At 40.9% G+C, this 25,039-nt stretch overlaps 1 protein-coding gene across 1 annotated transcript in view; it reads left to right on the top strand.

Moving 5' to 3' along the window:
* The first annotated feature begins 241 nt into the window (after positions 1-241).
* usp43a (ubiquitin specific peptidase 43a) overlaps positions 242-25,039 on the top strand; it is a 99,477-nt gene continuing 74,679 nt past the window's right edge. The window contains exons 1-2 of the mRNA XM_069697225.1: positions 242-1,140; positions 10,284-10,436. Of these exons, the coding sequence (XP_069553326.1) occupies positions 526-1,140; positions 10,284-10,436 (768 nt within the window). The 5' untranslated portion in view covers positions 242-525. The remainder of the gene's footprint in view (positions 1,141-10,283; positions 10,437-25,039) is intronic.

Genomic DNA, 25,039 nt, shown 5'->3' on the forward strand with positions numbered 1-25,039 from the left:
GGTGTAAAGTTGAATGCTCTTTGTCAGCCAAGCATGAATGACTCCACTGCACATAACGCACGCATTTATTTAGCTAAACTAGTCTAATCCAGGTTAATTAAATTCTCGTCTGGGGGCTGGCCCAAGACAGGAGCCTCCAAGTAGTTAATTGTGGAGCCACAGACAGGAGAGGAGGGAGGGAGGGAGGAAGAGCGGTGGTGAGAGAGTCCAAAGAACGCCAGGCGCACGATCCAGTGCTGAGAGCCCTCGATGAGGAAGTGTAACTGAGCCTGTGGTGTGGAGAGAGGAAAACCGCTCATCGTCACACATCAGAACGCGCGGACCGGTGACAACAAAGTACTGGGAGATGTCACGGGAATAATATCGGTAATCATGTGCCTTATTGGCACCGAGTCGGTGCCCCCTCAACGGTAGGGGTTGTGGAGGGAAGCAAAGCGGAGGAGGAGGGGTAGACAGCCCGGCAGACAGGTGCGACTCCACACAGCTTGTTTCATTTTCTCTCGGTCCTGGAAAAGTGATAGAGCCATGGATACCCGAAAGGAAAGCAAGGTAAGAAAACAACCCATGAAACCTAAAACGACCAAGCGAAAGGACAAGAAATACAAAACTGGGAGGTTTGTCAGGAGAAAATCTCTGCGATCTTTTGGGAATTTCATGGGAAGAATGCTTAAAACTTTGGGTACTTTGGCGCACTTTGGCAACGCGGAACCGGGGGACGCCGAGGACGATGATGGCGGCTTCGGGCAAAGCGCTACGGGGGGTTTCAAAGACGACTGTTCGCAGATGTCCAGGGAAGGAACCGTGAAGAAGAGCTCCACGGTGTCCTCGGCTCACGGCTCGGTGAGAGACAGGCTGTCGTGGTGCTACGGCGACAAGACCCCCGGGGTGCTGGGACTGAAGAACCACGGCAACACCTGTTTCATGAACGCTGTGGTTCAGTGCCTCAGCAACACGGACCTGCTGGCCGAATACCTCGGCTTGGAGCAGTACAAGTCGGACGTGTGCCGCAGGAGGGTGAACGGGGAGGTGAGGGCAGAGGAGCCGCAGACCGCCAGGGGAGAAGTGACCGTGCAGCTGGCGTCGCTGGTTCGAGCGCTTTGGACGCTGGAGTACATACCGCAACTGTCTGTGGAGTTCAAGGTGAGGACAGACCGCACAGGATGGATATTTATTGGGTTGTTACTTATTTATATGACTGCATTCCTAATGTGTGTATGTCTCAAGCTGTGCATCAGTGGACAGTGCCATTTTGGCCAAGCTGAAGTTTCTCTTATGGCACTCAGTAGACATTACATGATTGTTTTTCTTCAACAAGTGTACAATACATTTCCTTTAGAGAATAAAAGTGTAGTTGATAGCCTACACGATATGTTTTAATAGGGTGTAAACTCCATGGCCTTCTGACACCCAAATTTAACTGTTAACTGTGTCAGCGTGCTTGTGATTATTTGATTAATTGCACACTTGCCTGTGAACATGCTCTGGGAAAGCACAATGAAACCAAAATGATTGGACCTTGAGGCATTCTAAATTAGAATTAGCACAAACTTGACACATCAAACCTGCACCAAGGTAATATTCCAGCACTGAAGTATACTAGAGGGTTTTAGTTTCACTTGGCAAATATAATTAAGCTGTCTTTAGTTGTCTGCTGTGTGTGCTGCACTCAATGGGGCTACTTGCAAGAGACAAGTAGTTAGGATAGGGTCCCTAAAGGAAATGTGCAACCCGGGGCCCCATGCAGGTTACTTCAGCCATGGATAGAGATGCTTTTATGTTAAGGTTAAATTGATGTTTTCATGTAAATCTTCCCAGTTCGATACTGGCCAAATAGTTAACTTTCCTCTGCAGTCATTATGGTTTTAGTGAAAATTGTGTGTCCAGTGCCCTGCTACAAGCAGAGGACTTCGTCTCTCACAATCTGTAATATCAAAACAATATGAGAATTAAGGTGTGAAGTAATGTAGTTCAGAGGTTAATGATCAACCTGTATGTCCCATCTCCGTGAATGACAACACACAGGCGATATTTCAGTGTTCGAGGGGGGAAGACAAACATTAGTGATGAGAAGAAGTAGTGATAAAACCACCTTGAGGCTTGACTTCCTGGTTTTGACACTTTATTATTGTTTGCTGATGTAGTGGTAGTTTTGTGTGTGCATGCCAAGTGGTTACTGATTACACCCAGACTGTGGTATCTCTGTTTGACTTACCTGTTCCAGTGCGTCAGGTGGTTTGTCTGCATTCCCTGACTGTCATGTGGGGTGTTGGAAGAGACGAGGAGTATTGTCTTATGCACACACACACGCGGTTCAGTGCCTGTGATGGTACTGTAGAGGTTACATTACAACTGCATCTTCATCTGTTCAATAGGATGTAAAATCAACAAGTTGAAGGCTTTCCCAGCTGATGTAGTCACTCATGGCCGTTGTGCGCCGAGGCTGTGGGGCCCTCAGTCTTCCCTTTGGGCTTATTGGATGACTGTCAACGAGCAGGCTTACTGAAGAGTAAGTGCTCTGTTGCATCAACAGCCTGGGGGAAGTTGAAGGTGATGGGGTATGCAACATGAGAACAACACAGACGAGCGCGCGCGCACACACACACACACACACACACACACACACACACACACACACACACACACACACACACACACACACACACACACTGAGTCATTATAAGGGATGCCATTCATTATGGAATAGGTGCTCTTCATATTATTGAAGACAATGCTTTCTAAAGCTATAACAGAAATACGGTTAATACAGAAGCAGGGCTTGATGTTTCAGTCTGAAAAATACTAGGGTCACGTATTTTTGAACATTACTGCCGAGCACCTGCATGCATGTATGATTTAAAGTCCTGCCATGTGCAACTGCTCCAACAAGATTCTTTGTAGTCTTCAAAAAAAGTTTGATATGGACAATCACAGATCTTGAAAGGTACTTGGATATAGATTATAGGCCTTGAATGAAGAAATCCAAATGAATATTAATTTGTCTCTCTTGAACTGGCTCCTGTAACTGTGCACAACATGATGATTGAGTTCTCTGATGGGTCATCATGCTGAAATACTGAATATAACCTTCTAAACTTCATGGCAAAATATGCAGTGTATGTTTAAATAGAGGTATTCAGTTTTCCCTTCATTTTACTCTAATATTCTCATCACGGTTGGCTGCAACAAAAAAAAAGAAAAAACATGTCCTTCATTCCTCTTTTCTTGCCTCACCCCATTGCATCGACACAGTGATTTGTGTTTGTCTGCCTGTCATAGGGTGAGGCAGGAGAGAGCATGCTTACTGTAGCAAGTGCATTCATCCTGGAAAAGGAGGATCCCCCCTGCTGAGATGCCTTCAGTGGTGTGCACTCAAGAGTGGGGAAGAACGAGGGAGGGAGAGACTTTGCTGGCAAACAAAAGTATTGTCCTTGTGATCCTCATAAGTACCCCCCTAGTCTGCACTCTAAAAAAAGGGACAGCCAGCTTTGGCATCTGATTATTAATGCCAAGTTTGTTCACATTACAAAAGAGGCACTGGCCTGCAAAGAAGTGGAAAAGGAAACTTTCTCCTGAGATAAGGGCTCTCACAGTACTTTTCGAACTCTTTTTGTTGCTGTTTAAGATTGACATTAGGTAATGAGAAGGAATAATGAATAGAAATCACAGCGTCTCGGCTGAAGACGCCAAAACACAAAAATACAGTAGGGATTGAAATCTTTTAAATATGTATCTTCTTGGAGTGTTTGATTCAAAGCTGGAAAACAAAACATTTATTGATGCTAAAAATGTCTCTTCTCCAAAAGCCTAAATTTGAATAGTGGCGTAAAATGAACAGAATTTCTGTATTAAAATGAATCGTCAACTAAAATTTCGTGATCGTGTCATTACTCTCTTATTCACATGTTGGCTGGTATTAGCAAATCAATAAGTAATATATTCTACAGCGAATATGAAATTATAGGACATAATGCTAATGTTTAGATTATTCATAATGAATAAGATTTTCACATACTTGGAGTATGTGTTGGGGTGAAACTGAATTGTAATTGAAGGTGTTTTGCTCATGCTAATGTTACATCATCAGCCTTTTCTCTTCCAGCTGTGGCGCTAATGTTACCTTGCTGTTCCCGGCCTGCATTTAGTGCTGTTTGGGTAGGATTTGACTTCGAAGCTTTTTGTGTCATCATCTGACTCTGTTAATGTTCTTTTTGTGCACATTTGGTGCCAGGCTGACATTATTGTAAGGTTAATATAAGAACGAGAACATGGTTGGTGATAGATTTGGTCAGTCGGAAGTAAACACACTTTAAACTTGAACAGTGACATGACCAATCAGAACAGCATAATCAACTTTGTCCACCATGATTTAGATTATGTAATTGGCTCCCAAATGCATCTATGTTTTCAAATGACAGTGATCAGCCGAATGAAGGTGCTGCATTTAAAGGTCCGAATTTCCAACTTTGCCATTGCTGCTTCACTGCACATTTGATGGTGATGAAATCAGGAGGGAGGAAATATCCTTTTATTGGTTGGTCCAAAAGTTGTCTTCACCAATTTAACTTGATGACAGCAGAGCGAGCTCTTTCTTTTTACTGCTTCATACTCCCGACCTAAAGGATTAACAACACAGTAACTACTTTTATCATCTTTTTACGCTTGACGGGATGCAGCTCTGTGGAGCCAGAGGACCTCAGTTGGAAAGAGAAAGCCGAGTGTTTTAAGCAGACTTGTTTATTTTGGGAGTCGTGCAGGTGTGTGTGACAGTGAAACAGGGCAGTGAGACTGATGGTTTGTTTGCCTTGTCTTGTCTCTGCTTTCCTTCAAGGAGGACCACTCTCATTCTCAGTCTCAGAGCTGACGATGTATGCATTGTACACACATGAAGAAGCTGAGGTACACACCACCTGGACTCTCTGTGCTGAGTTGCACAGACATGCACAGTGGGGCTGCCTCTCGTTTCAGCTTGATTTGTATCACTTTTTCGGCTGAGCAGATGGGGGATTTTGTTGTTGTTGATATTTTATCAGTGTAAAACTTTGAGGCTGGAAGATTTTTTTTTTTTTTTTAGCATACAATAGCCATAATAATCTGTATATTTTATACTTGGCTACAGAAATGTAGTAGTATCTATGTCTTAGATGTCGAAGGGGAAGTAATAATGCCTCAAACAGTCCATCTCACACTTATAACTCACTAGCTAGACCACATTCAAATATGGTAACAGGGCCACCATATGCTGCTGAAAAGCAGCATGCATTCCCACGACTCAGTGAGCCGCACTCCATTATACCTACGATGCTGTGATAACAGACAATAAAGGAACATGAGGAGAATTGCGTCTGTGCTGTATAGGTAAGCACCACAATACGAGACCATTTTCCATCAGTTTTATTATCCCTCTCATGAGTTATGTACCAAGACAGAACGACACAGTGTTGGGAGCTATGGGAATAAATCAATTCTTACTATTCTGAGGTGCACTGTGATCACCGAATCATAAAAAAGAGAGTCTACTTTACCTCAATGATGGAATGCACATGAAGATGGCAAGTACATGTTCATACAGCTTTTGACAGTGTGACAGATGCAGCTTCCCAGACTGTCAGTTGTGCACACGAAGCGAATCTACAGCCTCAACTGTGAATCCTCAAAGAATCAATTTCTCAGTTTCAGCAGAGCCCAGGGAGCCCTCCCCGGACTGTAAACCATTCAGAGGCATTTATTTCCATCGCATCTCATCCCTTCTTATTTTGCACTGATCGCCTGTAAATCCCACGCTGGGGACATCTGCGGACATGCAGGCTTTGTTCAGTCTCGACTTGCTTGCACCTTTTTATCAGAGGATTTCCAAGCCTCTCAGTGTACCACAGAAACTTAGATCTGATTTCAGGATGCAACACTGACATTTGTCATCACAACAACCTGCATGTTCCCCTCTGCTCTGGAGGTGAATCCAGCGTGGCCTGGGATGACACAGGAAGTTGCAGGCTGAATTAGTTCAAAGTTGAAGGATGGTTGGAGACGGGGAAGGACGGGCGCTGAGAGAGGCTCGTGTGTGTGTGTGTGTGTGTGTGTGTGTGTGTGTGTGTGTGTGTGTGTGTGTGTGTGTGTGTGTGTGTGTGTGTGTGTGTGTGTGTGTGTGTGTGTGTGTTTACCTGTGGTAGCTGGGCTGACTGGAGCTCAGCTGGTACTGATTAGTGAAGGGAATGGTCCTTATATGATGGAGCAGAAAGAAAAAGATAATGGAGGGAGACCAAAGGAAAGAGGATAGTGGGCTTGTGTGTGTGTGCGCATGTGTGCGTGTGTTTGTGTGTTAGAGAGAAAAGGACAGATGAAACACAGAATGAGGAGAGAGAGAGTGGGAAAAGTGTCGGCTGTAAGTGATAACTGCCCTGCGCCTGGTCTGCTTTAGCAGCAAAGGTGAGCCGGCAGCAACAGGCCCCTGAAAAATGAAACGGCACATGGAGCAGCCAGTAATGAGAGATTCTGTCCAGTTTCATTCCAGCCAAACCTGTGGGGGGAATCTGGTCTGTGTGGAAAACAAGAGCAGTTCCTCTTAAGGTCATATGCCTCGTAATGATTTGTCAGTATCAGTCTCTGTCCATCACCAAGGAATCTATCCAGGCCTGTTTGGCAGGATGGACCGGGATGAGGTGAGGTGTGGTGTCCATGTTTTTCTCTGTTAGGGAAAGAGAGGAGGGTCATTTGCTTGATGTATGTTTCTGGTAAATTCCTGCCCCGCCAGCACTCTGGCCTGTTTTTGTTTACACAGTAGGGGGATGGATGTGGAGAGGGCGTGGGTGGGTAATGATGTGAGGTGAAGTAATGGTGGGAAAATAAAACCCTAAAACAGACACGTTAGTGTGGAAGCAGGGGATGTTGCCGGAGTGCAGTCCTGCCTCTGATGACCGCTGGGAGGTCATGACCCCTGCTATGTAGACTGCACAGGTTTATGGCTGTCTTTTGTCATTCTGTTAGCTTTATCTAATGGCTGTGTCTTCTTTGTTGTTTTCTTTGTTTGTGGAAAAGCTGACAGTCCTTGATTCTTTAGTTATATTTGCCATCTAAGACAGAAAACAAGTAAAGAAATACATAACCTTCTCCATCAAATTAAGACTTGCCTAGATGTCTGATTTGATTTGCTTCGTACTAGACTTTAAGTTCTGTTTAATAAAATCTAAAACCAAACCTGAGAAAACCCTCCATAAACTATATGATCACTTCTTTATAGCATAATGTTGCCTTTCTGTTTATGGGAGTTCATTATCAACAGAAATATAGAGAAAACATCTGGTGAAAAATTCTTTAGTTCAGAACACACTTCTGAAAACAATTCATCTCCAAAGTGAAGAAAAGTTAACAGCCTCGTGTTAACATTTTCTAGATGCAACAAAACATTGTTTTACATGAGAGTGTGAATGGTCTTTGTTTCTGTCTGTCGCTGTGTTGGCCCTGTGATGGACTGGCGACCTGTCCAGGGTGAACCCTGCCTTTGTCCAAAGTGAGCTGGGATAGTGTGATAGATGTGACCCTGTTCAGGATAAAGCGGGTATAGATAATGGATGAATGGAAATATACAGCTTGCTACAAGCTGCAAAGATTGGAGAAACATCCTGCCTGAACCGACTGCACTGAGTGAGGCTCAGTCAGGTTTGGGTTGAGAATCACATTCTTGGTGTAGACTAATCAATACTTCTTACAATAAGCTCAGTGCTCCCTCAAGCTGACCCTTCCACCCAACTTTATCGTCTCCTTGGCTACTTCTGAAGTGTTTACTCAACAAGCACTTAAGATCCGACTAGAGCTTCGCTCAGGTCAGCTTTGAGCTCTGCTGTTGTTTACAGAGGGACTTGACATTTCTATTCTTTTCTTTATATCTCTAGCCTCCTGCCTCAGTCTCAAGAATTTCCTCTCTTTCATTTTTCCCCTTACAAGAAATCAATTAAAGAAAAGACAAAAAGAACAGATGTCTGGGAATACAACTTCGCCGCTTTGCCAAAGTGCCTTTGAGGCTGTGTGGCATATTTCACCAGAGGCTCTGACAACACTGTAAACAGATATCAGAGATGAGAAAAACTACTATTTCCAGTTGTGACACACACACACACACACACACACACACACACACACACACACACACACACACACACACACACACACACACAGTAGAGTGAGGGGAGAAAAAAAAGCAGAGATGAGAAGTTATCCCCTAATCTCAATGAATCCTCATTTTGACACGTTTCTATGCCAGGACTCAGCCAGGAACAGCGGAAACTCTCCACCCCTCTCTCGTCCTTTGCATTTTGGCTCTTCTTTACTTTGTTGAAAGCTTTGAGAAACTGCATGTGTTTCCTCACTTTTCATTTTTGTGCATGCACACAACTGTGCTGTCCTGTTTGATAGATAGACAGACGAACACTCACCGGTCTGTTGAAACTTTGCCAGCATCCCTCTCTTTACACTACTGCTCCCTCTCTCCATCTGTCCCACATCCCTTCATCCCCTGTCAGTGCTTCCTCATAGTGATGAAGCTCATTAGTGGGCTGTCTCTGTCTGATGGAGTGGGGAGGGGGGCTCCCTCCTGTGTTTATATTTAGATACTGGGATACTGCAGGTATGATGTGGTGATTTTTAATGAGGTGTGGAGCAGAGCCTGGATCCTGTCAGTCACAGACGGAGAGACTGACAGAGAGACCGAGAGAAGTAGCCACCCAGTGTAGTGGTAATGCAGTCATTAGTTTTGTGTATCATTTTCTGACTCATAAACACACAACTCCTTCCTCATAATTGAATTAGACAGAGTGGCTGTTTTGTAACACCTGTCATGTTTTGGATATATTTTGCACGAGTCGCCCTTCGGAATCCTGACAATGTTATGCTGCCAAGCGTAGCAGTCTCAGTACATTATTTAAACAACGGCAGTTTAAAACAGGATGAACTAATTTTACTTGTTCCCAGTGCTGATTTGTTTGTATGATGTCCTGGAAATAAGTGACACTGAAAATGTCTTTTAAAAATAAAGGAATATTGTGACTTTAGTGGTGCAGTTGAATCTGATTTAAATATAAATGTCTCATCAAATAAAACTGAGACTATCCTCTTCCAAAAAAAAAACAAAAAAACACCCCATCAATGTTTTTTGAAAGCAGTTTAATGGAGCCATAGTTACATTTTAAGGTTAAGCAACCTGTACCAGCCGTATTCATGACAACAACTTGGTGTCTCAGAGAAATGACGTAGATCCAATGACGTGTATCTAATGCAAGCTTTTCCTTGTTAGGAGGATGAAGAGGGTGGGGTCGATGTTTAGATATGTTACCAAACTTGGGTACAGGAGACCGGTGTTTGCATCTTGTTTCCATCCACAAATGAGGACATTTAAAAAATAATAATAATAACACATTCACTGTTTCTAAGACAATTATGATTGCATACATCTTAGGAAGTAGTGACTTTAACAAACAACACAGTTCAAGTCATCATTACCACCCAAACTATTTACTTTTCCCTAACCCCAACTGGTTTTGTAGCCTAAATTGGTGCCAATTTAGGAAACACTCCTGTGGGTTTCTATTTCTGGATTAGAAAAAACAATGTACATTTTTGTATTTAAAATACAGCGGCAAGAAAACCTGCAACGCAACGTGCTTGTTTCAGCTTTGTAATTCGATAATGGGGATGTCTTTCTTTGTAAGACATGGTGTGAAATTTTTTTTAATTTTTGTTTTGGATTATTAGCGTAATAAAACAACATTTCAAGATATGCCTTTGTTTTTGTGTTGTGCTAAACGGCTGTGGCATTTTCCAAGATCTTCTTACATCTCATTGATCAAATGATTTAATCACTTCTTTGAGAAAATAATTGCAAGATTATTCAATAATGGAAACAATAATATTGCCCTATGTTTATGTTGAGAGAACAGTTAAGATTGTTGGTGAATGGTGATTTGCTGCCTACATCTTCCAGTTTTCTTTTTCCCCAAAGTGTTAAGTCTAAAGAGAATTGTGCATGATTTTATGACATGATGTTATCATAGCCAAATAATGTCTGACTGGTGTTCTTAAATGACTGTGCATCAACTGAGGATGAGAGATAAAGAAATTCATCGTCTCTCTCCTGAGTGTTACAAGCTTAAAAACCAGCTCTTATCACAGAAATGAGGAATTCCCATGTTCGGTGTGATCATGATCTCATCTTGTCTGGAAAGATTTTAATGATGTAATGGCTTTTAAAATTGCCCAAAGTGACAGATTAATTGTGACGTCTCTCTTCTCCTCAGAGCATAGTGGCCAAATACGGCTCTCAGTTTCGGGGAAACTCTCAGCATGATGCCCTCGAGTTCCTCCTCTGGCTTTTGGACAGAGTTCATGAAGATGCCAATCTCAGCCCTGACAACAACAGCAGCAGCAGCAAGACCAAAGCCAATGCCAAGGTGAGTCCACATTACTGCTATTTATGGCTGGTGTGTCTTATGATCTTTTAGAGAAAAAAATAAAAATTTTACCTTTTTTTTTTCTTCTTTTTTTTTGGGACAACTTGAAAATGGTTGAGTCAGAAACAGCAACGTTACTTCTTTAACAACCCACCTTAACCCTCTTGGCTCTTTGCTGCCGTTTTCATTTTACTGCTCTCTTGAACCTCTTATCTCATAAAAAAACCCTGTATAAATTCAGTACTGTTAAAGCCAAGCGAGTAACACATTCCACTCCACTTTTTGTCAGCAAAACATCGGCTATTTGAATATGCAGGCAGCTGAAAGATCATATGATATTATAATAGTTAAAATGTAATTAGAATTAATCATATTTGCTTAATTTTTCAAAACAAAAAAGTTGCATTTGGTTTCTACAAAATTGTAGCCCTAGTCAACAAAAAAGGGGTTTCAAGATAAACACTGTTGTATTTTACTTCCTCAATTAAGTGTTATTCAGCTTGATTTTTGATGTATGGAAATTACTTAACTTTTGCCAGTTTACAACAGCAAACTTTTACATTGAGTTGCTTACTTATTTTTGCCTTCCCACCCAAGTTTGTGCGCACAGAGGCACTCTCACCTCCTGTTGCTCCAGTAGAGCAGGCCACAGACACAACTGTCTATGTCTTTGAGCTGTTCCAGACTCCCTAATCTCTCTTTACATGTTTTATTTTCTTTGAAATATTTGATTTTGTAGCTGAAAAGAATTTGGGCAGATTCCTAAAGAGATGTTTGCCTGATGTCTCTCGGTGGAATCTTCTCAGCTTGTCTCATTCAGCTTCTGTTGTGTGTCCCTGTTTTTCTTTACCACACAAATGATTTCACGAGCAGAGGAAACAGAAATCTGCTGCTTAACATCCACCTGCCTGGCCCTTTTGAGGTTTCACAAAAAATTGGCAAACCCGTTTTCACACTGTGGCATCATGATCTGGCATCATTTGCACAATTGTGTTGCATATGAGGTTGAGAACACTGTTAAGTGAGTGCAAGGCATCAGTTTGGGATACAGTTGTATGATGTACTTCAGAATTAAGCCAACCTTGTTATGTAAAGCTCTCCATGATCTTACCAGTGGTCCCCACTGTGGGCTTCCTCCCGTGAAGTGATTACGAAAAGACAATACCGTTTGATTTTAGTCAAAGAAATCACTTCACTACATGTTTACAAGAAAAAAGTATTCTCTGTGAGAGAGTGTCTCTTTACCACAAACCTCCAATCTCTCAGAATGGAGCTGCAAGTGGAGCTCAGTCTGTGAAGAGTCAGAGTTGCTGCTCGTTAGTCCTGCTCCTCTACCTGCAGTTGACTTGAAACCCACTTAGTCTGAAAAGAACCTTTGTTTGCACTGACTCCTTTCCTGTGAGATGTAAAGGAGAAGCTGTTGAGTTATCATGCATCCGTTCCCTCTCCCTCTGCGTGTCTTTGTCTCTGATGCGAGATGCTCACCCTGTAACCTTCGACTTGGAAAGTAGCCAGGACTAGACGTGATGTTATGAGAGGGAATGAAGGGCAGACGCTCCACGACTTAGTTGATGTTTATTATTATGCCTGGAGTCTGATGTTAACGATTGCCAAGGACCAAAAGCCAGTTAAGTTTGTATTTAGTGGATACGTTTGTTGGATTGGATTGAAGTGCATTTTACTGATTTCTCTTCTCTGTTTTATTTCCAATTGATGCAAACAAACACACATGAATCAAAATGCATTACAAGGTGTTTCTGTCATTGAGTTTATCCCGCTACACTCGAAGGCAAGGTCTGCGACTGTTAAAGCCTCATAACTTTACCTGACGATCTAAAAAAGTAATTTGATGTTGTGATTCTACAAATATTAGGAAAATGATCATGTTAGTGCATACTTTTTTGGATTTTGCTTAATTAATCGAATTATGTCCTGATTAGCATTCCACTTCATCAGTGATTATTGTCTGCACCCACTGTGACAAACTCAATTATGTTTAATTCCATTTGTATCGCCCTGTTTCAGTCAGCTTGGGGTTTAGTGTCAGCACTGCTGGTTCGGCCTCCACTCTGGGACCTCCAGTCCTGTTAGTCAACATATGCCGTTACAAGCTAAACTGTCACTGCGCTGCCACCCAATGCCCATCTCCCCCACTCTGACAGCAGCGTTAATAGTGGCACCATTTATGCAACATAAAACAGCTTAGAGCTGTAGCTCTCATTAGGATGTCAGTGAATCGCGGTATCACAAAACCAGCTTTCCTCCGCTGCTGTTATGAAGCAGAGATGAAGAAATTCACTGGCTTTTTAGCATAAAGAGGAAACAGAACTTATTTTTGGGTTTTTTAAGAAATGCTCTTCCTTGTTCCCAAAAATTGATTTCCTTCATGCAAACTTATATTGCTGATGTAGCATGAAAGCTTATACATGCTCCTCTATGCTTTCAGAATATTTGGTGACCTTATGTGTTTACAAAACATTTTTAAAAATGTCTGCATTAAAAACATAAACTCATAAAAACTAGTATTCATCTAACACGTTAACTGCCTGGTTTGCTGTGTGTTTTGATTCTTCTGTTCTCCATGCAGTGGGCAGAAATCAGGCAGGATTCATGGATTCAAGGATAGCACAGGTCATGATGAGCTGACAGGAACCTAACAGTGGCAACAATGTCCCTGTCAGCATCATAGACTGACCCACCCATAAACTTCAGATTATTGCTGTGACTAATGAATACTTTCATTATTAATTAGTCTACCAATTATTTGTTTAATTAATTTTAATATCTTTTTTTTTTCCCATAAAATGGATGGTATTTAAAAAAAAAAAAAATTTAAAGCCCCTCTTGGAGTTTTCCCACATGTCACATATTCCCACATCTTCAAATGTCTTATTTTGTCTGATAAGCAGCTCAGTGCCGAAAAATATAAAGTTTGCTCTGACATAAAGAGGAAGTAAAGGAATGAGAATAAGCTAATTTCTGGTAATTTGTTTGAAAAATGACTAAAATATTTATTGAACTTTCAAAGTAGCTGCTGATTAAATGTTGTCTGTTGACTAATTGATTAATCAACTAACTGTTTCCGCTCGACTTCAGCATGTTTCTTATGCCACATCCTGTATTTTGTTTTGACTTAATCAAGTTAAAATGTTCTGTCTGTAATTTTGTTCACAACTGCAAAAGATTGGAAGCAACAAAATTTGACATGGTGTACATCTTCACTCTGAAGACAGTGCACTCTGTGATTTATGTGTGCTTTTTCTATAGTGCTTTATAATCATACCCTTCCGTCAGTTCCTTCAGTATATCAGTTGCATGTTGGTCAAGTTTACTTTAACAACAGCATTCCTGTCAAATGTTCATTCTGCTAAAAAAAAACACATGTAACATCTTTGGGAGAATAGCTCTCTACAGTGCAGAAACTCCATTTTTTATGTATGTTCTTTATCCGCTTCTTTGATAAAAAATTTTTTTTTCTTTTTTTTTTTTTTTTGACAGGTCTCTGATGTGACAATTTTCTAGTGTCATTTTTATTCCAATCGTGATTCTCTGGACATGTTTTGAATATCTCAGAGACTAAGTGTAATGCGTTCCTCTTGAAACAAGTACATAGTCATGGTTGTTTTTATCCTTTTCACTCTGTTCCTAGCTTTAGGCTGATTGTCAGAAAAATACAAACACATGTTATGCTATTGTATGACATGATTTAATGTTTGCCAACATAGTTGGAACAATTTGGGCAATTATTGCATGACATATGTACTGTAAATTGTGTGACTAGTGATGTGAATAATTGTCTCTGCTGTGGTTACCAGTCTGTATGGTACACTGCTTCTCACATAATGCATGCTGGGATAGATTTTAGCCCCCTTGCTAGTCTGGAGATGATTAGCGGTTTACAGAATGGATGGATGGATTTATTGATTTGTTTGGATTCCCATTAGCTTGACTCAAAGAGACAGCTAGTCTTTCTGAGCACCTCTGCACAGATTAACATGTATGTAAATACAGGATGACAAAAACTACATAAAGTGTAAAGGACAACTTAAGTTACAACCTCCAAAACGACAACAGAGTTCAATTTGTCTGTCACAGTGTTAACCAAAACGCAGTCGGTATATTATAAAAAATACTTGAAATGTGTTTGTAGCCAATAAACTGGTAAGTTAAGTTGCAGTTTGTGCACTTTGCAAAGAAGCAGATTTCCAGGACTACAGGAGGGTCCAGTAGTTTTACAAACCTTGTTTGTGCAGCACACCTGTAGTGTGACCAGTCCATCAGCGCAAGTAACATTACGTAACACAAGACTGTGAACACACAGGAAGGCAGCTCAGTAATGTTAATCCTCCCTCCAATGGGACCTCACTAAACTTGCTCGGTTTCTCTCTCGCCTCGCTGGCTCCACATCAGCAGCATTCCTTACCAGCTAACAGAACACCAGAGTGAAGAGATGGCTTTGTGAATGACGACATCCTAAAACAATCATTCTTTTCTCAAAGTCAGTGATAGACAAACACTTTGGCAAGAGTTATTTAAAAAAAACTAGCAATTGGTGAAAATATCAAATGAGTGTAATCTCTATTGGCTCACATGTTGCTGCACTGGCAACGTTTGTCTTCCAGCAAGTGTTAGAAAACTGAAAGAAGCTTTAGCTACAAGTGAGAGTGCTGAGGGTTGCTGCCACCGCCTTTGACCTACGGCCAGATTACATGATATTAAATGTGTCATAGCTGGTGCATTACACTCTCCTCGGGCCTCAGCAGCTTTCTATGAAGAAGATTTTTTTAACTATTGTGAAACATCTGGTGAGAAAAACTGACAAACTCCCACTATATACTAGAAGAGAGTGTTATAAATTTCCCAATGTTCATTGATTGAGCACATAGAGCTCAGTTACATTTTACCTCAGGCCTCTCCGTGGGTGAGATTTGGAGCAAGTGCATTTGAAAACTCATTCTGTCTCACCCTATGGACAGTAGTGAGAGAGAAGGTTTGCCAATGCAGCAGCGCCAAAGCATAATGTCTGCATTATTCGATTTTAAATGTCGATAGTGGTCTGCCTTTCTGCCCCAGGAGGCTTGACTGTGGAGAGAGGGAGAGAAAAATCTCCTGGCCCTAGAGCCAACTGCAGAGACTTTGAAAATCGGGTCAGTGGCTGTGGTAACGCGAGCGAGTCCTCTTATCAACAGGGACAGAAATAGTGAGTTTGATAGCTCTCCATCAGTTTTTGGCTCAGAGTCTCCAGAGGGGGCTTGGAGAGCAAATGTCAGAGAATGAGATGAATCAGTGGACAGGTAGGGTGACAGGGGGAGGTTGATGGGTCCTTGATCTGGTGTCTGCCTCGTCAATGTCAGTCATCAGGACATCGATGGTCTGATTTCACATCTGCCTCTATGGCTTCAGTAAAAAAACATCGTTGTCAGGAGAGATTGCGACTTTTGTGCTCATGTAAAAGTTTTAAACATTGTTTCTTTGAACCGAAGCTATGAAAGAAGGAAGAAATAAGTGTGACAGGTTGTCTTTTACACCATGGAGAGGTGTTATGGCTCAACATAAAGCAGAAAACCCTCTACATTAACTGTGAAACAGCTTCACGTGCATCATAGTTTTTAGAGGGTGCAATGTTTGAAAGGAAAATGCAAATGTTCAAGTGTAATAAGTGATTAAATAAAATGTTTTCCTTGTGTTGATGTTCAGAGATAGTCAAATGGAGGCTGTAAATATTTTACGTGTTATGTTTTTAATAGAAGCATTTATTAGATTTTACAACAGCTTTGAACTCGTTCAGAACTTATAATTCCAAGCAACTTTAAATATAGTATATCATTTAAATTATTGAGCTCCAGTTGTTCTCATAAAGATTTAAAAGAAAATGTACAATATGTACAACTGACATCACCAACTAATGATGTAATTTTTGTATCGGCAGACATGAAGGTGAATAAATAGCTTTACCAGAGGTTAGCTTTGTTTTCACTCACCTCCACGTCCCTCAGTAGGCTCTACAGTCCTACACACATCTCTATGCACAGTGTCAGCCTGACTACCTGCTTTATTCTCTTTTTTTTAAAAACTTTTCAAATCTTGCAAGAAGGCTATTTTTTGCAGAATATGCAGGGTTGTTCACCGTCAAAGCTCCTGGTTGTGACTAACCAATCATTTGGTGCATAGGTAGGTGCATTTATTCAGTCAGAAACCAGACAGCCTAAAATCTAGGCAAGTTGTTGGAAACAGTCTTTAAGTGAGACTTGTCATTGTTGGTTGCAACTAGTCTTCAGATGTGTCCCACGTTTTTGGCGATCATAGGCTCATAAGTTCTTGTCTCGACTAATCATAGTTGGCTTTTTTCCACTCGTTTGTGTGACTGTTAAACCGTACCTAATGCCAAGGAAGACCAGACTTTATACTACCAGCTGTGAAGTTGTGGAACTTGTCTTGTACCTTTCCAGTTGGTAGAAACTGCTTCCTGACAATATCATGGATCAAGACGTTTTGATTGTCACAAGGAACAGGAAGAACAACTGTGGTATCATTAATCATGTGCTGTAGAAAAACTAAAATGTTAACATGTAAAGTCATGAAATGGGTTAGGGCAAAACAACATGTAAACACACAAAACAAAAACCTCTTGCCTGGCAGTCTTTGAGTTGCACTTTCTGCCACCTCTCCAGCTTATTTTTAGGGGCCTCGCAGCTTTTGTACTTTGTCATATAAACTCCGTCACATGACCTGTGTTAGTTCATGTGCGTCTTCTCACGCCAAGGCGACGCCAGGCGTCACAGACTCTAAACTGGTGGGTGTATTACATGCTGTCATGTGATACTGGCCAGCTTTTCTTTTGGCTGGACTACAACAGCGGAACTATATACTAGGTCTTGATCTGCTCTTTTCTGGGCAAGACAGCATGAGGCTTCCCGGATGCAAAATACAATGAGCAACTAATGCACAAGCTGACTGTCTTTTCCCATAGCCTTTCAGTGTTGAAGTTTTACAGTATTGTTTTTGGGTGGATCTGAGAATGACTGATGGAGAGGTAGAGTGACCACTAGACAACATCCCCTGCCTTCCCCCTGGCGTTTGTGTGGCATCCAGTTGAAGTTCTTCTGTTGTGAAGCATTCGGTTGCCACACGGCCACCCTCCCCCTTCACTGCTCAGCTCCCTTCTCCCCTCCTGCTCTCAATCTCACACAGGTCACATCAAAGCAACGTAACCCCTGCCACAGCCACCATCCCACACTCGGCCAGCAATCCGATTTTAACTGCAAGTGACATTTTCGAGATGCCACAAATTCCCCCTGACGGAGAGCGAGGGTGAGGGTTCTTGAAAGAGACATCCTGGAGTCTTTTTGTGACTGGTCTTTCGTTTTGATGTGGGTTTTTTTTTTCAAAAGGGTTTCTGTTTCTGTGCTCAAATGAGTGAACATGTATGGTGCTGGAGAAGAAATCTTACAGCATGTGCAACACCAGAAGCCAACACCAACTCCTTTCAGCCCTTACTACATAACATACACAGCATATCTAAGTAAGATATATAATGTCAGTATTAATAGTGTTTCTGAGACTTTCTACATTTTATCAGGGTGAAACAGTCTGAACAGAGTGGACTGGGTCAGCTAATCCCCCTTTGCTATCCTACCACTCTAATAGGATTTACATGGGGGAAGACCTTAGCTTTTTGCCTTCTCTTTCCTGCCACGGTTTCATCTATAATTCACTTTGCCTGTTCAAGTGTATTTTTAAAGCCTCTTTGCTGATGTAATATCTTGATCCATCAGCTAGTGAGGGATGAATGACTGAGTAGGCCTTATCATTCCCTGTCAACCCGCCTCCCCCTTCAACTCTGTTAGACTTCCACAGAGACGTAATGCACATTCTTTGTTGAGGTTTGTGTTGCTGTGTGTATTGAGATGAAACAAAGTTGATGAGTTTGCATTCTTCTTTTTCCTGTGAATGAAGTTGCCCGGCTCTGGTAACTGTTTGGTTTTCTTTTGTGTCACCTCTGAATTGATGGTATCTATACAATGCATGCACATTGGTGTTTGTGAAAAAGCTTGTGCTTGCTTAGATACTTGCAAATTAAGACACTCCTCCACCATTTAACCTTGATTTAAGTCTCCACATTTGCATCATCCTTTAGAAATTCATTGAAGCAAGTTAAAAGAAAGCGAGACAGGTAAAAGATATAAAGTGACAGTGAGTAAAAAGGAGGAGGGAGGGTTGGCCTTCTTTCAGTATGCCAGCACACATCCAGTGCCAATTACTTTATACAGCTTACAAGGTGAAACACTGCTCTGTTTTTCCTGTGTCTTGAGAAACCTCTGTTGGAGTACAATGTGAGGCCATGGGAGAGAACTCGGAAAGAAAGGAAGCAAGCAAGCAAGTAAGGCCAGGGGACTCCATTACATAGATTCACAGATTTTTGGGAGTAATAATGAGGTAGGCTGGGATTTTCTGAGAGGTTCAGAGGTGAGAACAAAGATCCTGCAGAACCATAAAGCTGGAAATGCTGTGGGTTTAAGTATCTTCCTGTTTGTGTGTGTTTGACACCACTGAGATCCATCTAAAGGAGCTCTTCCATCCACGTGATGTATACAAGTCCAGCATCGATTGATTCCAATTCTGGTTTGTCTCAACTTAGCCTGGTGTATCCAGACCTAAATTCCCTGCGTGAATAAATGGGTCTGGGTACGCTCCATAGTCAATATTTGCAATCGTTCCATCCTACTGGGCGTAAACCTCCGGGTTTATTTTGAAACTATTGAAGCACCCTTTAAGTAACCATCATGCGCCAAACCACCCAACACACTGACACTGCTGCAACTATCATGTTTTTCCATGAGCACAGCGTGCTTTTTAAATCATTTTGAATGTGTTGCTGTGTTTTTTCAAATGCCAGTAGCATGACGAGGCTCCGAGATGTTTGGCATTTTTTGCCAAGAGTAGAAACATTTTCAACTTTGGTTAAAACACTTTTTACCCAGCTGCCCAATAATAGTGAAGGAGAGGTTAGACACATGTCAGAAAGACCTGGAGAAAAAAGACTATGATCACAACAAAGAAAAATTGAATCTGTGAGCAAACAGTCTGACGGAGTCTCGACCAATTCCTGATTGAAATGTATGTGTCTTTGGCTGCTCAATGCCCCACTATGTTTAACAGCCAGTTGCTAACTTCACCTGTTTGTAATTTGGTTGGTCACTGAAAGCAGATGCGTATGTGGCTGATAATTAGGTTGTGCAGCATGCTGAGACTGAATCACAACAGTAAAGTTGTGGATTGTTAACTGTGAGCTTAACGATGGTAAACACCCCCTTAGATTTTAGGGGAAGAGGTGGATGGTAATTTTGTAGATTTGAAGCCAAGTGGAATCTTTCTCAGTCACTGGATCCTTTGTTGATATGAAAATATTTTAGCAGCTTTAACTTAGTGTGAAACTACCTCAAACTTATTTGAAACCTATTTTATTGGAAAAGTGTGGAGATTTTTTTTTTTTTAGTTTTGGATTTGGAAGCAAAGACCAGAAGCTGTAAAAAAAATTCAGTCAGGAGGAAACTGTCAGTCATTTATTGTGTAGGCCTCTTGAAAGGACAGCTATCTGAAGATGATTCATCCACAGCCCTCCCAAACTGCAACAAACACCACACAGCAAAGAAAACGTTTGCAGTAGGATCGATGTTGACCATCATTCAGCCCTAAAAAATCACAGAATTTATGCATGACACTTTTGTGCAGAGAACTATAACAGATGAGTAGAAATCAGAATAGCCAAAGCTTGTGAGCCAAAGGGATCTGTTATAGGGACCAACACTTATTGACGGAGCAGCCTTACAGAGGAACGCTGTGACTGAAATGCCATGCTGCAGGAGGTTATGAAAAATTAAATGTGTCCTCCCGGGGGGAAAACATTCACACAGAGAGAGACACACTTAAAGAGGAGATCCATATGTGGCAACAACATTAGCCCAGTGATTGATTCATTGCAGCAGGTACATCTGACCGACCACCCTTCTGTCCTCTGCACTTCCCTCTCGTCCTACAGCCGTCCTATCTGGGTGTGTGTTCATGTGTGACAGTGAGTGGAAGGGTTTTCAGGATGTGCCTTTTAATACACTCTCTTGCATGGTTTTACAAGATCAGACAGAACAGAGGTGCCCTTGCCTGTTCTCACTTACTTGCTCTTTTCTCTAACTGTTGTTTTCTTCCTAGCTTTTGCTTTTACCAAGCAGTGATCCTTTTTGAGGTCAGACATATTTCTTTAAACCTCCAGCTCCCCTGGCAGTATTCATATACCCATAGACACTCATACATTTCGCTGGAGTAATTCAAGGTGGGCACTCAACACTCACACCCACCTGCAGGTGGACATTTGCTGCAAATGTCTTTGAATTGATCCTACGACTTGTGAAATAGTCATGACATTTCTGAAGAAACATTTAATTAAATACATTAATATTTCAAAGGATGTCCTTTAAATAGTTCAAGAACTAATAGATAAACGTCTGTCTGTGCAGAGAGAATTAGAATGAAAGTCAAACACAGACTTGGGAAAGTAGAGAGTGTGAATGGGAGGAGGTGGAAGTTGGTAGAGATCAGAGTGAACGGAGGCCTTTATGAGAAATTAATGGAAGTTATGTGTGTGCTATAAATGCTGCAGAAATCAGTCAATCTTACTTTCTCAGTATTAAAAAAAAAAACTTTCTCAGAAAGTGCTGAAAACATAATGAATGACCTTCACATTCCATAATATTCTATCCTTTTTTTAAGGCCTATTTGAAGAGGTAAAATCAAGGTCTCCCAGGAGATTTGTGTCTTTGATAGGATATCACGAGTTTAAGGGCCCTGTGAAAGATGAACAACTCTCATCATTCTTTAATACAAACCCAAGTCCTCATACCCTGTGATAGATTAACCTGAATTTGTGTGTTCTAGAATATCCTGTTGTTAGGAATGCATGCATTTGTGAGATAATATGTAGTGCAGGTTTTCTGATTTGTGGTATAGATAGCTAGCATCTTTTCTTTAATTCGGACCTTTCAAAAATAAAGGTGGTTTTATTGCATTTTGTGGTTTTGTGGTCAACAAAGCCAATGGAATGTCCAAAAATTATGGTTTGTTAGCATGTCTCTGATTCATTTCTGACTTCCCTACCCTGCCTTTTGGCCCTTAATCTCTAGCCCTTTATTCCTGAAGACGTAAATCTTTAGAATATGAGCAGGAATATATGCATTTGCTCATTTTGAAAACTGGCTAAATATCTTCCGAAAACAGACATTGTTGTTTTTAGTTCATGCTACTCCAATAGGGGTATTTGTTAAAGACTGTTTAAGCTGCGGATTTTGTGGACCAGTGAGCAACAAAATAGTATCTGGGGCTGACTCAGAACAGTGCCTATGTTCATTGTAAAAACAGCACAGTGTATATCAACCAATGCTCTCTTTAATGTGATTTTAATACGTTGTAATTCTTAGACATCAATAGAGACCCATATATCACAGAAATAAGCTAAACCATTTCATATTTGTTCATAGAGTCAATTAATGGGTGATTCTTTTTTTTTTTTTTTTTTTTTTTTTTATGGAATTTGACAAGAAAAGTCTCTTTTGAGACTGGGGAAAACTAATCTTGATTGTTTTAGAGTAAATGTTAATTAAATTGTACATATTATTATGTAGTATTAGCCGGAAAACTCAAATCTAAATCATGCTGTCAGTTATAATCATCTATACATTTGCAGTAACAAGACACTTTCCAGCTTCTGATTTGTTTTTTGGACACTGACCAGCCTCCAACTACAACACTGCACATGGTGATGTCACAGTTTTTAACATCGCAATGAATTATTTATTAAATTGCAGCATACATTGATCTCTAATTATACTCTCGTTTGGCTATGAAAAGTGCAGAGCTGTTTTAATAAGCTAAAATGGCTGGAAGGTGCAAAATTAGCTCTGTGGGCTTAGATATGAGATCTCATGTGTGGTGTTTGTAGTAATTAATGTGAAGATAAGGCTACCTGCTGGCTATTAGGCACTTATACTGTCATCAAGACTAACAGGAAGGCAGCGAGAATAATCAATCTGTCTCAAATCCTCAGAGGGATTTCTATAACATTTAACACTCGTCCCGTGTGCTCAGTATGATCAGTGTTTTGGTATAGGAAACTGCTTTTGCTGGTAGAAACTGAAAGGAGACGTGGACATACTTTTTGTTGGTCTTATTCAAGTAAACAAAAAAGTTTCACTGGGAGCGTCATTGTTCCGGCTTCACTTCCACCACACCCACCTTCAGAGTTTTTGTCCTTAAATGGTGATGTATTCCTGGAACCCGTAGGCTTGTTTAACAGGATTGTTCACTGCGATGCAGTCTGACCTGTTCCTGTCACCTGTTTTCCATTGTTCATTGCACTGAAAAGAAAATAGTTATATCTCTCTAAGGTCCAAGTCATTTAGTTTCATGTTTACTCACAAAATCGAGTCAATAATGAAAAAACTTTTTTTTTTTTTTTTTTTTTTTAACTAACAGATTTTTGTCCGAAAATTATGTTACCACAAGAAAAACTCTTAACAAGTGAGATACATAGATATTTAGTATCTCAGCTTGTTATTTGCAGTGCAACAATTTGGATTGTGGTTGACTCTGTGCGGGCGTACGTGTATTTTCTCTTGGTTTTACTGCAGCTTAAGTGTCAATGTGCCAGTGTGGCAGATTTTGCAGAAGGATAAAGAGTTTAAAAAAACAGACACAGGCCGTGTGCAGATAAAGCCAGAAGCCCTTTAAACAGTAAGGCAGCATTATTACTGACTGAAATGTTGCATGCAAGGCAAAGCTACAGAAAAACATACTTTCAAGTGGTTATTTAAAAGAACAAACCTTTTTAAACCAACTGAGGCTTTAATGATGTGTTTTCGAGACTGATGAAGAGAGAGATTAAAGATCACCCAAAATGTATTGTTTTATGAAAAATATAGGCTTATTTAGAATCTGATGGCAGCAACATGTCTCATCAAATGGCATCCAGCTCAATATAAGCATATATTTTTCATAAAACAATAACGTTTCTCAGTTTCAACATTTGATATGTTGTCTTTGGTCTATTTGCAATTAAATATGGGATTATATGATTTGCAAATCACATAACATTGCATTCCGTTTTCATTTACATTTTATACAGCATCCAATTTTTTTGGAAATGGGGTTGTATTATCATCCTTATTTTTGCATGTTTGAAGAGGTCTTTATGTAGAGGAGAACAGTTTACTACATTAAACATCAGTTTAAAATGAAATTGCACAAATTTGTGAGATCTGGGTATGCAGTGTTTGGGGAAATATACTTTTACTAGTGTTTTTTTCATGTTGCCAGGTTTTGTCAGTTAAAAGTAGTAAATGTTTGCAATTAACTGCCAGTTTTAGTGGCCTTTGGTTGACATTTGTTTGTAGAAATAAACCAACACTAGACCTCATTCTTCCACTAAAGAGTGTTGTGAAGTACTCGGTGGGGATTTTCGGTGAACTTGCTGTTGTGTCAGTTTGTGAGATCTCAGGAAGAATTTATGAGGATGTTAACCAGTCAGTTATGTTCTCAGCTTGCCCTGTAGAAGGTGATCTCTTTCTGTCTCTCCCAGGATGCCAACCACTGATTAGAAGTTGTGCTTTTTTTTCTATGAGGGTTCAACTCAAAGCTCAGTAGTTCAAACACCCTGATAGGGTCCTTTCTCTTTAAAAGCTAATGAATCCTCTCCCCTTCATCTTAATGAGTCACATCAACTCATTTATTTTTCTAAATCAATATTTGCCTTGGAATAAACACTTCCAGTGTGCAGATTAGGGACACTGAGTGAGAGCGCGATGGCTCTACCCTCTGCTGCCTTGCCAGATTTGGCTGTCAGAGCTTTGCCAGCGGCTCTTGTCTGAGGCTTTTTATTTTATGCTTTGCCTTTGTTTTGGCCCAGCCGGCATCTCCATAGTAACAGCCAGAGAGTGATGGGTCTGTGTGCACTCGGCATTGTATGAAATGAAGTGGGTACATGCAGTGCTCTTTAGATAGGAATAGGCCAAAGATCAGAAAAGTACTGAGAGGCTATTTTCTTTCGGTCTTGGCAACCAGGCCAATAAAAAAATACCAATGAATCAAAGGTTATTATTTTGTCAAGAGAGAGCATGGCAACATGCACACATTGTTTGGTGCTGTGAGAGTTGATGCATAGAAGAAGTGACAGTGGAGAAGAGGGTATAATGGCGAGAGCAGAGAAAGAGAGGGGGGAAGAATGGGTTAAAAATGCCTGTGGTTTCCACTGCTATCTCGCAGATTGCCTTTTTACCATAAGCCAGCTTTGAATAGGTCGAATTAGCAGTAGCTGTCCAGAGCTGAAAGAATACGGGTGAGTCAGCTGGTTTAATGCAGGGACAGCAATTCTTTCATTCCTCCAGTTCTCTCTCTGAGTCAGTCTCTATGTTGCTCTGTCAAGTGTCTCACACTCTTTACTATTTCTTTAGCTCTATGTCTCTCCTTTCCCTCAGCCCATTGTCTCCTCTAAGGTCTGAACTGGAATATCCATCCATCCATTTTCTTCCGCCTATCCGGGATAGGGTCGCGGTGGCAGC

Source organism: Brachyistius frenatus, unplaced genomic scaffold (assembly GCF_029030835.1).
Source record: "Brachyistius frenatus isolate BFR_SWC_R1_liver_20210118 unplaced genomic scaffold, ASM2903083v1 Contig_23, whole genome shotgun sequence".
NCBI classification, from domain to species: Eukaryota; Metazoa; Chordata; class Actinopteri; family Embiotocidae; genus Brachyistius; species Brachyistius frenatus.